A 15,071-nucleotide genomic window follows, 5' to 3' on the forward strand; every position below is an offset into this window, starting at 1 on the left:
AAGCATTGTCTGATGTGCATCATGGCTCGGTCAAAAGAGCTGTCTGCTTGCGATCAAGGATTGTTGATTTGTATAAAACTGGGAAAGTATACAAAACCATCTTGAAAAGTCTGGATGTTCATCAATCGACAGAGAAGTTGTCTACAAATGGAGAGAGTTTGGCACTGTTGCTTCTCTCCCAAGGAGTGGCCGTCCACCAAAGATGACACCACGAGTTCAGCGCAGAATACTCAGGTAAAAAAGAACCCTAGAGTGTCTGGTAAAGACTTAAAGAAATCACTGGCACCGTCCAATATCTCTGTGCACACATTACACATCAACTATATGTAAAATTGACCCAAGAATGGTGTTCATGGGAGGACTCCACGGAGGAAGCCACTGCTGTCTAAAAAGAACATTGTTGCTCGTTTAATGTTCGCAAAAAACTACTTGGACACTCCACAGCAGTTTTGGAAAAATCTTTTGTGGTGAGGAAACCAAAGTTGAATTGTTTGGGAGTAACACACGTCGTGTGTGGAGGAAAAGTGGAACAGCTCACCAACATCAACACCTCATCCCCACCGTGAAGCATGGTGAAGGGAGCATAATTTGAGGCTGTTTTGCTACCTCAGGCCCTGGACAACTTGCAATCATTAATGGAAGAATGAATGAAAAGTTTATTAGGATGTTTTGCAGGAAAACCTGAGGCCGTCTGTCAGACAGTTGAAGCTAAATAGAGGATGGATGCTGCAACAAGAAAATGATCATAAAAACACCGAAGTAAATCAACTTCAGTATGGTTTCAGAGAGCAAAATACACGTTCTGAAGTGGCCAAGTCAAAGTCCAGACTTGAACCCCATTGAAATACTGTGGCATGACCTAAAGACAGCAATTCATGCCAGACATTCCAGGAATCTGACTGATCTACAGCAGTTTTGTAGGGAAGAATGGGCCAACATTAGTCCTAATAGATGTGCTAGACTGATCTGCAGCTACAAGAAGCGTCTGGCTGAAGTTATTGCTGCCAAAGGGGGGATGGGGGCACAAAATATTAAATGTGATGGTTCACTTACTTATTTTACTTATTCCCCCTTCTGTCGTTGTTTGCATATTACCTTCATTAAAATATGAAAACCAATAAATATTTGGGTGGTTTTAGTTGAAGCAGACTGTTTTTTCATCTGTGTGATTTTGACAAAGATCAGATCACGTGATCATGTGATGGTGATTTTATGCAGAAATGTGACAAATTCCAAAAGTTTCCGATATTTTTTCATACTACTGTATGAGGTTATACAACACACCAAAAATGAAGCAGCGCATTCAGCAGGTGAAAAGGGGTAAATGTAAGTCTGAATGTAATGAAAAAACAAATCACTTTATAATACTAGGGACGGTCAATTCTGTCCTTACAACATTTGGGAAGATGATTATTGTTTTTTTTCTTTTCATTTATTATTAATATTTTTTATTTTTTAAAGAAGATAACCTAAATTACCTATTTAGCTGAACTCATTGGACTCTCATGGTCCCTTGGTTTTTGTATTACATGAGCTGTGAAAAGTGCTTGCCGCCCACCACCTTAAAACTCATTTGAAATTTGACTCACATTTTTGTGCCCCAGTATTAGCAACAAATATACATATAGCTTGTCAATAAGTGGTATTCTCAACTTTATTAGTCATGACTTTAATACATTTTGGCTGTGGAACAAGTAGTGTAGTTATATTGGTGACCATGAATTAATCATACAAGGAGGAAGAGAAATTTACTCCTACCTAAATTTAATGTATGTTTTACCCGGGGTTTGACAATATTGCATGTATTTTTACCTCCAGAATAATCTTATTTTTCAGTTTGAAGCCCTAAAAGCTTACAACTTCTACAGTGAAATTGACATTTTGTGTGAGAGTGACCGAGCCCACCGCCCTTACCATGCTGCAACACTTATAATATACTACCACTTCAAGGGCGTAGGTTTGGTCTCATCATTGGTAGGGACGATATAACAGTATTACCTGCATGTACACTTTTTGCTGGGGACGGGACATTAAAAAGACTGGGTGAATGGGGGTCAGGGCTAATTTATGGCTAAATAATCAATGCAAAATATTGACTTATGCTAACTTTCATATGTATTCATTCGGGTGATACACTGTTCCATTCAAACCTTTGTTTTCAAAAACTACTAAAGAAAGACTCCCAGAATAAATGTCTGGATTAAATTATCAAATTTATATTTCAATATTTGATCATAACTCATAATATTATACACAATAAATAAAAACTGGTTAATAATCTCTTAACTATCCAGGAATGTAAAAAAATAAACATTTGTCTTGACCAATCAACATTGCAGAGAAATTAATATAACATATATATAAAATATACATTAGAAATGACGCAAAAAAAAAAAAAAAAAAAAAAACAGTCAGGGATAAATAAAAATTCAGCCTTCCTTCATGTAAGACACTACTGCTTCTGTCCACAAGCACAGCCAAACTCAACAAAAAAATGTAATCTCCTTTTGGCTGCTTTAATAGCAAATAGATAAAATAAAAATGGAAATTGGGGAGAAAGGGATGAACCTCGGTTCACTACATTTCTCACAGTTTAACGTTAACAGCAGAAAATACATACAGGACGACACTATTTCTAAGCAGCTTCCTACTCAAGTTTTCCAGGTTAGCAAATTCACACAGTTTTAATGTTATGCTAATGCTGTTACAGGTTGGACTTTCAGTTGCAAAATGAGTGGTTTGTTCCCCACCTCCCCAACATTGACGTCTTTTTACATTAAATACAGTGGCTGCAGCTAGTCAAAACAAAAAAACAAAAAAAAACCCTAATATCCCTCCTCTTCGAAGGGGTTGGAGGAGGCGGCATGGGACTGGGGCTGTGAGTGCGTGTGTGTATCATCAGCCAATCAAACGTGCATTTGAGAGGAAAAAATGGACTGGCACACTCAGCAGTGAAATGGGTTAAATGTAAATCTGAACATAATGAAAATAATTCACTTAATAATGGTAGGGCCAATTATATCCTTACAACATATGGGGAGACAATCTAAATTAGCAATATAACTGAAGTCATTATATAATGCAAATAAGACTACCTTAAAAGTTGGTGGGGACAAATTTAGCATCATGAAAAGTTGGTAGTGTTATGTCCCTACAGTCCCTATGCAAACCTACGCCCTTGTACCACTTTACTGAAAGTGTCTTTTTGAAGACTGACTTTTCCCCCTCCTCAGAAAGCACATTAATGAGTGTTTTTTTTTTTTTTTCCCTTAACCTTTTTTCTTCTTTTATAACATAATAATTCCAATCACCGTCCTTTCCCAATCTTTATTTACCTTCATTTGACATACAACCCATCTCTTGGTTTGTGTCCAACAGGGAGAAGAAGACTACTTGGAAGAAACACAGGTATTTGCTGACTAGTTAATCCACTAATTGATTGGTCCTAAATTAAACTGTCTGTTTCTTCCAACAGGAAGAAGAGGCTGAGTAGTTAAAGCAAGGGAACACGTCGACACCCTCTCATTTAAGGTGAAGTCTTATCTCCCAATTTCCACCACTGGGTGACAGTAGAGTTGTATTTACATTTATGAGCCACACTACTGACGTTCACAAAGGCAATCTGACCAGATCTGATCCTCAACAGAATACCAAAAATATCTCCCTTTGCAAAAACAATGAGGCCAGAAACGATGCAGACGTGTGAGAGTGTTATGATTTCAGAACAATTTTATTGGATGCACTTTGATGTGTCAGCATAACATAATTTCTGCATCGTTATTTTAATGTGATGTTAACTAATAGTATATCAATATGAATTAGATCAGAAACCGATAACTGAACAGACAAGCCACACTGTTTGTGCTTTGATTGAGCTGAAATCCTTTGAGTAATGGAGATGCAATAAGGCATAATACAAATGAGCCGATGCTTGTCGTTTCACAAAATAAAATGGAATTTCTATTGAATTGGCAATCAGTTAGTCCAATAAAAAGATTGTAGGAATTAGATAACTCTGTTGTGTTGTAAAACTAAACTTTTTTTTGTAAACCTACCAACAATATATGCAACATTTGAAGTAAAGTGTAGCATTACTAACTGTTGAACGAAGTTGACCATTATTAACAGGGTATGAATGTGTTATTACCTGTACCTGAGTGGTGGAAAAAAAGGTGCATTGTAACTAAAGCCATATTTTACTCAACAGCAAGGGCATAAAATACATTTTATGTAATGCTTTACTATGCCATAAAAATGTCACTTACTTAATCATTGCAATTCTTTGTGTCTATCTGTGATTAATTTGTTTCAGAAAATGTTTGAACTCCAAATTATGCATCAAAAACACTTAGCTTGGAGCACATTATTTATGTCCATATACAGTATGTATATACACTGCTAGCCAAAAGTATTGGGACCACTGCAATTCTTTCTGATAATGCTCAAATTTCCCCAGAAAATGATTGCAATTACAAATGGTTTGGTAGTAATATCTTCATTGATTTTAGCTCGCAATGAAAAAACACAAACAAGAATGGAAAAAAAAAAAAAAATCATTATCATTTTACACAAAACTACAAAAATGGGCTGGACAAAAGTATTGGCACCCTTTGAAAAATCATGTGATGCTTGTCTAATTTGTGTTTCTGTTCTTGCACTCCTCTTTAAAATAAACTGCTCTATTTTAGGCCAAAAGAACTGTTGTGTTTGATAGAACAATATGTCTACATGCCGCAATAGCAGATTCATGGCGCGTTAAGCCCCCAATTTTTAATTTGTCAGTTTTACCCTGGAAACCCCCGTTTACAGACGTCGCCCAACCGCTTTTGTTTCACCCAGCCATAAAACAAAGGTAATTAATTATATTAATTATTCAAAATGTCATTTTTAGCTTAGAATCATTAATTGATGTCTAATATTTCCTTTAAAAAAAAAAAAAGACATTAAAAAATTATTCACTCACATATATTAAACTTTTAAACAAATTACGTCACAATGAAAAAAAATGGTGTCTGTAAAAAAAGTCACGGATATCTACCTCATAACTATCGCTTAATTGTATTTTTTTTGTTACTGTCACATTTCTCTAATATGTTAGATGATAATCGATCCAAACAAAGTACATTGAGAAAAAAAAAACAACATTTAAAAGGGTGAATATATGAAAAGGAAAATCTCAACCACTCCTTTATGTCTGCGATTTCTGCATCGCGACCCTTGTTATATTACCATGTTTCGCCCATAAAATCCGGCTGTGGCCATTCACAGCTGTGACTTGACACTTGGTGATACATGCTACTGTACATGGAGTTTTTGGATTGAAACAAGGTAAGTACGCGATAATATCTCGTTAAAGTCATGGCGTCTTTGATTCTGCTCTTTCATGCTTTCACCTCCAGATAGGGTTTCGCTGTTGAAAAAAAATTTTTTTTTTTTTCAAAAATGCCCCGTTCAAAATTTTTCTTCCCCAAGAAAATTGAGATTTTAAGCTTTCCAACGATGTATCACACATGAATATTGGACAATTTTGAAAGTTGGCCAAATTGGGGGTCCCAGAGCAGAACTTCAAGACACCGGAGTTTTTTCCACCACATATATATATAATATGTGTGTGTGTGTATTAGAGGTGTGCAAAATTTCCGATTCTTAGATTATTCACGATTCGGCCGTGGAAGATTCGAGAACGATTCACAAACATCCAAATTCCGATTATTGAAATATGCCAAGTAAAGCAGAAGTACGACACACTCAGCGCGCCGCGCGGTCTTCGGTACGCAATTAGGGACGGAGCGAGAGTAGCTAAACATCATGCTTCTCATTACCCGGCCCCTCGGGTAACGCCAACGCTCAACTCACGGCTCTAGCTCAACTCATGCCACGAGATAAAAAAAAAAACCAACAACATACCTGACTGCTGCCGAAAAGCTGCTACAAGCCACATTATGTTACGGTAGATATCATTTATATAGGACTAGATGCATTATAGCTTCGGTATCGTTACCAGCACATCTACAAAAAACTAGATGCGGGCGTTAGTAACGGCCGCCATCTTAAAGCAGTACACTTCCCTGCAAGGCTGTTGTTGCGAACCTTCCAAGCGAACCTAATTAACTTTTTATCTAAAATACTCCTAAATCGGTAAAATATTGACTTGAATCTATCTTTAAAATAGTTTTAAAACTTTTACATGTTGAAAGTAGACAAAAGAGAAATTATGGAATAACAGGAGCAATTTTAACAACTTTAACGGTTGATTCACAACATTAAATTAATTGAAAGTAGTTTAAAGCTGCTGATATAGAATGGGGACTGGAGTTTTTTATTTACTGTTATTTTTGTATATTTGTTTACTGCTATATGTTAACTTGATACTGAAATAGTAGTTTGGTTTAGCCTGAGAGGATTTTTGAACAATTTTGGAACTAATGTACAAAACAAATTTAAAAAAAAAAAAAAAAAAAAAAGGAGTGGAGCCTCTGAATCGTAATCGTAATCGAATCGTTAGGTGCCCAAAGATTCCCAGCTCTAGTGTGTATGTATATATTTTTAATCATTACTGGTTGGTTTGGTTAGTGCAGTGCTTCTCAATTATTTTCTGTTAGGCCCCCCCCCCCCCCAAGGAAGACGTAAATGTTTCGCGCCCCCCCCCCAAACTCTGCCGCCACTGTAAATAGTATCATTTGTCTATAATATTATTATAAGTACGCCTCTGCCTCACATTGTATCCTTTTATTTATATTAGAGAAAATAACAGAGATCAACTTATAAAGTATAACTTTATTAACATTGTTTTGTTTGTAACAGAAAAGACTTAACGCGCATCATTTTGCTTGAATTAAAAAAAAAAGTCACATCCAAACTGTAAAAATACACTCAAGGTACATTTTTTACCATTTGATACTGAAAAATAAAATCGGTAAATAATAACAAATTCAAATTGATTAGAAACATTAACTCATGAGGACAATATGCCAAAAAATTTGACCGAAAAAACAAAACTGAATAGAATAAAAAATAGCGTCTTTGGACAGAAGGACAGTTTTTATTTTCGCTGCTCGCTGCTCACAATATCACCTCCAGTTTTCAATGGTATGGGGTGTTTTTTGCACTGAGCATGCTAACAGTGCTCACTGGTTTACTGATATAATCGGGACGATTGTTGGCAATATTCGGCACGTTTTCGCTGAAAAACAACCAAGCGGCTTATCAATGAGATTGGGGTCTAATGTCTTTAAATGGCGTCTTAATTTATTTGGCTTCTGGGTGTCCGCTATAATCATTTTTAGAGACAGTAAACAGTAGTCTTTCATTATCTACCACTGTATTAAATGTCAAAGCCAGAAGGCAAACGGCCCGACAAAAACTGCTCACCGCAGTCAAAAACTGCGCATTCTCGGCGGCCGAGGGAGAACCGTTGGTGAGGGCGGTCGTCGTGACGATCCCAAGCTGAAAATGGCACTTCTCGGGCGGACACGTGAGAACCGGAGAAGACAGTGGGTCGCTGTGTGAGTCCGGCCGGAAAACGGCTTTCGAAAACGGCGCACAGCTCTCCATCTGCTCATGAGTCTCTTCCGTGTGCTCTTGCTTACTTCAAAAATACTGCGCGCACTATGAAAATGAGAGCGCCACTGCCACCCACTGAGTGGATGTGCAAGTACACTTTATTCTAGTACGGCAAAAAAAAAAAAAGCATGTTCCCCGAGGTCACACGCGTCACCCCTGGCATCGCTCTGCGCCCCCCTGGGGGGGCGCGCCCCACTATTTGAGAAGTACTGGGTTAGTAGAAACCAGCTCTGGGTCATGTGCTAGCAGCTTCATTGTACACAAAGATGCCTTAAGGATTATCTGTAGCCGCACTTAAAGATGAAAAGTCTCAATTTTTGCTCTTTTGAGGCAGTGATGATAGCCAACCTACATAATCCCAGTCTGCAGAGCCCCTTTTTTCGCTCTACTTTGCATGTTGGGCTATTGTGACCCACTCGAGGAAATATGCAGGTTCTGGAAGAGCGAGCTTTGCAGAAATTGCAATCCATCCGAGCCCTGCCAGCTTCTGTCAGATAGTGTTAGCGGAAGCTGCCAAGTGCGATTCGGATGCGCCCGCGGAGGAGTGGCCATATTGGGTGGCACACTGGCAGAGTGGTGGCGGCTGCCTCAGCCTTCACATCCATTGGGGAAATGAGTGACCTGGATTTTGTTTTGCTTTGTTTGTCCAGCCTGAAGGAGCCTCCTGTGACATCTTTCCCTGACCCCCTACCATTGGCAACTTCGGCTCCTACAGGAAGCATCTCGACTTTCTCCCCAAAGGCAGTGCTTGCTGCACCCGCCTTGAAAACAAACAAACAAACAAACAAAAAAAACTCATATCACTGGTCATGTGCTTGAAAATGTCAAGGGAAAAGTCATCTTTGTCTTTTATCCTCTTTGGACAGATTTCTTTTTATATTTGACATTCAGAAACTTAACAAACTATTAATATGCCTATGTGCAGAGTAGTGTAGTGCTGCAAATTTATGTCCTTTGCATTTTGCATGTTTTATCTAGAACAAAAATTGACCCTTGATTAAAATTTCCTGTAATCTAGAGATGTTTAGTAGTTTCAACACTTTCCCATTTCTCATATTTATTTTCAGTTATATCGACGCAATGTAACACACAGCTACATGGAAACTACAACCTAAGATTTATAATGAGGAAGACACGAGTGCATCCTGTTAGACTACAAACTAGTCTGCCATTAAAAGACTTCTGGCAATACTGTTTAAACGATGCACTTTCTTGTAAGATATGTGACTAATGTGGATGCAGATGGAAATGCAATAAAGTGAAAGTTGTTTAAAAAAAGATCATGATGGCTATATTTAGCGAGTTGTGTGTATTTATAGATCAATGGGTGCTCGTCTAAACCCTGGAAAGAGTACTGGGACAATGTACATTTTATTATTAGCCATGCCATTCTTGCAGTGTGGATGGGGAAGTAGCCTATTTGCTCACACTCCCCTAAGAAAAGTTTTGATTTACTGTGAAAAAAAAAAAAGTATTTGAACACCTTGCTATTTTGGAAGTTCTCCCACTTCGAAATCATGGAGGGGTCTGAAATTTTTATCGTAGGTGCATGTCCACAATCAGGCTATCCAGAAATCAAAGTATATGATTTTTTAAAGTATTTGTGTGATACCACTGCAAGTAAGTGAACACCTGAGAAAATGAATGTAAATATTTGGTACAGTAGCCTTTGTTTGCAATTACAAATAAATGTTTCCTGTAGTATTTCACTAGGTTTGCACACACTGCAGGAGAGATCCTGGCCCACTCATCAGTCAGGTTTCTTCGCTGAGAAACATGGAGTTTGAGCTTCCTTCAAAGGTTTTCTATTGGGTTTAGGTCTGGAGACAGGCTAGGCCATGCTAGAACAATGTTTTGCTTCTTATGGAGCCACTTCTTGGTTTTCCTGGCTGTGTGCTTTGTCATGTTGGAAGACCAAGGCACAACACATCTTCAATGCTCTGACTGAAAGAAGGAGGTTGTTCCCCAAAATCTCAGAATACAGGGCCCCATTCATACTCTCTATAAAACAGTGCACTCGTCCTGTCCCATGCGCAGAAAAACACCCCCAAACATGATGCTACCGCCCCCATGCTTCACAGTAGGGATGGTGTTCTTGAGCTAGTACTCATCATTCTTCCTTCTGGTAACACGATTAGTGGAGTTATGACCAAAAACTCCCACCACTCCTCTGCATCATCCAAATAGTCATAGGCAAACTTAAGACTGTCCTTGACATGTGCTGGTTTAAGCGGGGGAACCTTCCGTGCCATGCATGATTTAAAACTCTTGACGTCTAGTGTATTACCAACAGTAACCTTGGAAACTGTGGTCCCAGCTCTTTTCAGGTCATTGACCAACTCCTGTCGTGTATTTCTGGGCTGATTCATTTCTTAGGATAATTGAGACCCCACGAGGTGATATCTTACATGGGGCTCCACAACGATTGAGATTTACCGTCATGTTTAGCTTGCTCCAACAGTGGACCTTTTTTCACCAAGCTGCTTGGCAATTGCTCCGTAGCCCTTTCCAGCCTTGTGGAGATAAACAATTTTATCTCTGGTGTCTTGACAGCTCTTTAGTCTTGATCATGTAAGTAATTGGATTCTTCCTGATTGTATATGGTGGACAGGTGTCTTTATGCTGCTATCGACCTCAAACAAGTGCATCTGATTCGGGATAATACATGACGTGGAGGTGGACTTTTAATAGGCGGACTAACACTCTCTCACAGTGAACATGCACCTACGATGAAAATTTCAGACTCCGCCATAATTTTTAAGTGAGAGAAGTTGGAAAATAGCAGGATGTTCAAATACTTATTTTCGTCACTGTATAGTGAAGATAATGACATTTCAATGCAGATATGAAAGCAACTCTACCTGTTTTTTTTTTTTTTTTTAATGAACATGAACATGAAGCAATTGTCAGAGAATCTCAAAACTTAAAAAATAAGGTCCTAATGGTACTTTTTTCTAATTTGTGGAAAAGAAAAATCAAAATGAAAATGTGTAATAAGCGCTCTAGTATCTATAACTCTAGGTAAATCCAGATTTCTTTTTCTCATGGAACCTGCAGATGCATGTGTTGACTTGCTTCCATCATTTTTTTAAATTTCAAAATTCTAAATTAGTCTCAAAATAATGAAATTCATAGTGTATCAAATGTGATACACTAGGCTAGAAGTTAATAAAATGAATGTGAAATAGAGCACTCTGATTTAAAGCATAGTCACTGATTTCAGGAAATCAATATTCCGACAGATTCAGTAAAACCCCACAAAGCTGTATTTCACTGAATGGAATGATGTACGGAATGCGCTCTTTGACAACAGAGGGCTTGTTTAACCTCTTCAACACAGGGATTTTTGTTCTCTTACATTACTCAAACCATAATATCTATACGAAAGCTGTCACAAAGTTGACAAACTATGATTTTCTATTAAAGCTTTTAGTGTGGTCCACAAAGTACACATGTTTTAATATGTATGTTCCATTTACTGATTGGGTTTTGTTTTTATGTTCCATGGGAAGCGTGTACAAGGCCTTGGTGTTTGCTGTCTGAATGACTCGGACTCGCTCAGTTTGTGTAAGTTCGTGAGAGAGCTTTGTGTTGCGGGGCAAAGTCCCTTCTGCTAATATTTAACGGGACATTTTTGGGTGATGTAGTGGATCCCCACACATAAAGACCAGTATAATTTGTACTGTATTTTATGGGTGTAATACTCACTGCTGCTCCACACAAACAATGAGGTAAGTCAGACACACTAATATTTGGGTGTGGTATAGAATGGAATACAGACTTAATGTGCCAATCTTTGTGAAACACCATTAATAGTTGCGAGGTTTAAATTGAGAGAAAAAAGTAGCACTTTACTGTCTGAAAATTGCGCTATTTTACTATTGTTCTAAATGCTAAAAGAAACATACTCTTAATTACAACTAAATGTGATGGAACCTGCCATTCCATTTCCTTTTCGCCCCATGATTTACTGTACAGTCCCTTTTAAGTCATAGCTTTAATAACATCTTTAGATTTACTCTGTTTTGATGGATTGTTTTATAGTCAGGTTTACTATTCTTGAGTAATTATTCTGTCTTTAATAGCTCAATACTTTCTGCTTGATTAGATAGGCAATTCTGATATTGAGGGACTTCATTAGGTACAGTACGTATTCCTGCACATCAAATAAATTCTAAAATGATCCAATATGTAGTGTCTATTGGAAATTATGCTTTGCTTAGATTACAATGTTGAATTTTGATAGAGCCTGCTTGCAGTTTGCAATGCAGATGTTTTATAAATATACTTCATGCATATATTGTTTTATATTCAGGTCCCTTCTGCTGTAATGAATCGACTACCTGCAATGAAATGCCTAATTATGGACTTTTTTGTTTTAACGATGGTTCTTTCATGCAGCACTCAAGGTGAGTTGAACATAAAGCATATTGCCTCTTGTCTGACTGCCAATGAGGATGATGTCACCAAGGCCAGTAAAGTATGCATTAACCGTCCTGACAGTGATTGTGTTGAAGTGCGGCACTACTTCTGCTTACACCCACAGACCATCAAATTAAATGTGGCCCCAATGATCTAACTGCACTTTTAAAATTTCTACTGAATAGATCACTAAAATAAAACTTGTAGCCATAGGAATTTAGAGTCACTAGTGAGCTCAAATGATACTCATTAGTGTGCCAATCTCTGATTGCAACAAATGTTATTTGATCCGGAGTCTTTTTTTTTTTTTTTCTTATTTTTTTTCTAAAGCCTCATTTAATAAATGGATTCATAATTTATGATCCTGTGTGCCTGGTTCGCTGTTAAGGAGTTATACATCACACATTGTATTGCGGGGTAAACTAATTAGCCCACATCTATTTACAAGTTGATATGTGTTTGCTTGCTTCTTTTATGGGAATCTCATATAGTAGAAAGGATAAACATTGTAGATGCTAACCAATATATTCAATATTTTTTGACTGAAAACAACATTTTCTCATCATAAAAAAAACTTTAATGATCTGTTCCAGTCAAAATGGCAACATCATCAAACTATGGTCTTGTTTATTGAAATATTTTATGTCATTTACAATCATCCGTATACCTGTTGTAACTCTTAACAGCAATGCATACTGTAAAAAAACAAACAATATGCCATCTTATTTTATGGCACATCATCTTGGCGCAACGACTAATATTGCAACTCTGCAGGGGAACTTCTTTTGCCTCTCAATTATGCATTTTCATTCAGTTGACCTACATGATGCCAAGGATGATAGTTTAAAAAAAAAAAAAAAAATACTGTGACCAGAGGTTGCGCTAGACGTTTTCGTTGTCTGTCATTTTGACTGACAGGGTCATAAAAATCTGGTCATAATCTATTTTTACCCGTCACTTAAATTTTTAAAATGATGATAATGACGTTGTGGTGACCCTTTGTTTGGCATAATTCACCTTCCGTACTTGTGTGTCCATTTGGCCGAGCGCGTTACCGGCTATGACACAGTCACGTGACAGAGACACTTAAGAGCCGCGCGCGTTATGGCTTGAATAGAGAGTTCACAGAGAGCAGCAGAGCTACAGCGGCTGGACACAGCAATTCGAGCTAACAAGACTCTTAACATTGCATACTGCTTCAACATATTCAATAGTATTTAGTTTTCATTCATTTTAAATTAATATTCTGTCCGAACAAGCTTAACAGAGAATCCACACCGTGCCATCACACATCAAGCAGATGAATATGTAACTTTTTCTCCGCAGTGACAAAAACAGCTGACTGTGGCCCCAGTAGGTAGGTAGCCTACCCTATGTAGCATATGGAACAATGAAATTACAGTTCACCTGCTGTGGCCTGAACGTAGTCTCACACCTTCCTCCTGGTGAGCATGGACTTGAATTGCGTGCCCTCTTGTGCGGTCCCTGTTTTTGCACCTCTTTTATCAACACCATCGTCGTTTTGGGGCTTTTTGAAGAAACTTCGGGCACTCAGTTGCCTTGACATTTTTCAGAGTAAGGCCAACGACGTCATGCATCAAGAGAGACAATAGCTAATTAATATGCTCACTCGCCACCCTGTGGTCTGGGGTGTGAATTGCAACCTGTCAAAATGACGGATGGACTTCAGTTTTTTCCGTCACCGTTTTAAAAAATCGGTCAACGACGGAAAATATTCGGTTAACGCGACCCCTGACTGTGACCCATATGAAACTGGTATTGTTGTTGTTGGTGGCATCTCTGCAAAGTTCAAACTAACTATATCATCTTGGCAGTTGCGCGTATTGACAGCTGAGCTACTCAAATTTGTTTGCAGCAAGTGCTGTGTGTTTTGAGGGTTAGGAAAACATTGCTCCCTGAGAACTTTAAACACCATGCTAGCAATTGAAGCTAGACCTGGCTATTGCCTCAGTAGTCAGCATGCTTGACTGCCACAGTGTGGGTTCAAATCATGGTTGGAGAGGAGTGAAAAATGGTAGGAAGCACAGTGCAATAATATGTATGTTTGCTGTACTACAAATGTTGAATAGTGGTGCTTCTTACGGTAATTTGTTCTTAACTTGAAAGTCAACATTTTACAGTTTTGAAGTTTTTTTAACGTACAATTCTGGAAACGGGCGGTGCAGTCGTTCAGTGGTTAGCACGTCCGCCTCACAGTTCAGAGATCAATGGTTCAACCCCAGGCTCCAGTCTTTTGTGTAGTGAGTTTGCATGTTCCCCCCGTGCCTGCATGGGTTTACTCCAAGTGCTCTAGTTTCCGCCCACATCTCCTAAACATGTGTGGTAGGCTGACTGAACACTGCAAATAGTCCATGGGTATGAGTGTGTGCGCGTGTGTGAGTGGTTTTTAGTCTTGATGTGCCTTGCGATTGGCTGGCAACATATTCAGGGAATACCCTGCCTACTGCCCATATAGTTAGTTGGGATAGACTCCGGCACCCCCACGATCGTCGTGAGGAGAAGCGGCATGAAAGATGAATGAATGAAATCATGAAACCACATTTTTCACTGTGTATTTTGAAATCAAAATTGGGCGTAATTAATATGCTGCATACTGATAATACAAACTTAAGTCTTTTCTCTGTATACTAAATGTCAAAAAATGTTAATGTTTTCTTAAATGTGTTGAAATAACCTTATAACATCTGTATTCTCCTTTGATTCTTTTGCAGTTTTTGCTCTTTTAAAGCTGTCACCCAGCAGCTTAACTGTCTTAAGTGGGGATGAAGCCCGCTTTACTTGTAGTTCTGAGAATGCAGAGTGGGATGTAATGCTGTGGGAGCTGAACAACACACTGGTGGTCACCATCTCCAGAATTCACGGTGTGCTTTCTTCTTCCGTCCCCAATGTGACGGCAGAGAAAAGCCAGAATGGAGATGCTTGGATATTGTTGCTTATGAATGTGGAGAGGCACTACGAGGGTCAAGTGAGCTGTAACATCCAGGGCAATGCCAAGAAAACAGCAAATCTCTTTGTTCAAGGTCAGTATAATACAGCAGTACCGCAACATATGATCGCATCGACAT

At 38.4% G+C, this 15,071-nt stretch overlaps 2 protein-coding genes across 15 annotated transcripts in view; both read left to right on the top strand.

Annotated features, from left to right (window-relative positions):
• Positions 1-8,467, top strand: part of sh3bgr (SH3 domain binding glutamate-rich protein) — a 30,181-nt gene extending 21,714 nt beyond the window's left edge. For all 11 annotated transcript variants that reach the window (XM_057838429.1, XM_057838428.1, XM_057838431.1 and 8 more), the window contains 3 exons: positions 3,379-3,408; positions 3,476-3,531; positions 8,214-8,467. In XM_057838429.1, the coding sequence (XP_057694412.1) occupies positions 3,379-3,408; positions 3,476-3,493 (48 nt within the window). In that variant the 3' untranslated portion in view covers positions 3,494-3,531; positions 8,214-8,467. The remainder of the gene's footprint in view (positions 1-3,378; positions 3,409-3,475; positions 3,532-8,213) is intronic.
• Positions 8,468-8,614: 147 nt separating this feature from the next.
• The window catches only part of igsf5b (immunoglobulin superfamily, member 5b), a 63,624-nt gene continuing 57,167 nt past the window's right edge, over positions 8,615-15,071 (top strand). For all 4 annotated transcript variants that reach the window (XM_057838420.1, XM_057838417.1, XM_057838419.1 and 1 more), the window contains exons 1-3: positions 8,615-11,294; positions 11,879-11,972; positions 14,718-15,026. In XM_057838420.1, the coding sequence (XP_057694403.1) occupies positions 11,894-11,972; positions 14,718-15,026 (388 nt within the window). In that variant the 5' untranslated portion in view covers positions 8,615-11,294; positions 11,879-11,893. The remainder of the gene's footprint in view (positions 11,295-11,878; positions 11,973-14,717; positions 15,027-15,071) is intronic.

The sequence above is a fragment of the Corythoichthys intestinalis genome, chromosome 6, assembly GCF_030265065.1.
Source record: "Corythoichthys intestinalis isolate RoL2023-P3 chromosome 6, ASM3026506v1, whole genome shotgun sequence".
NCBI classification, from domain to species: Eukaryota; Metazoa; Chordata; class Actinopteri; order Syngnathiformes; family Syngnathidae; genus Corythoichthys; species Corythoichthys intestinalis.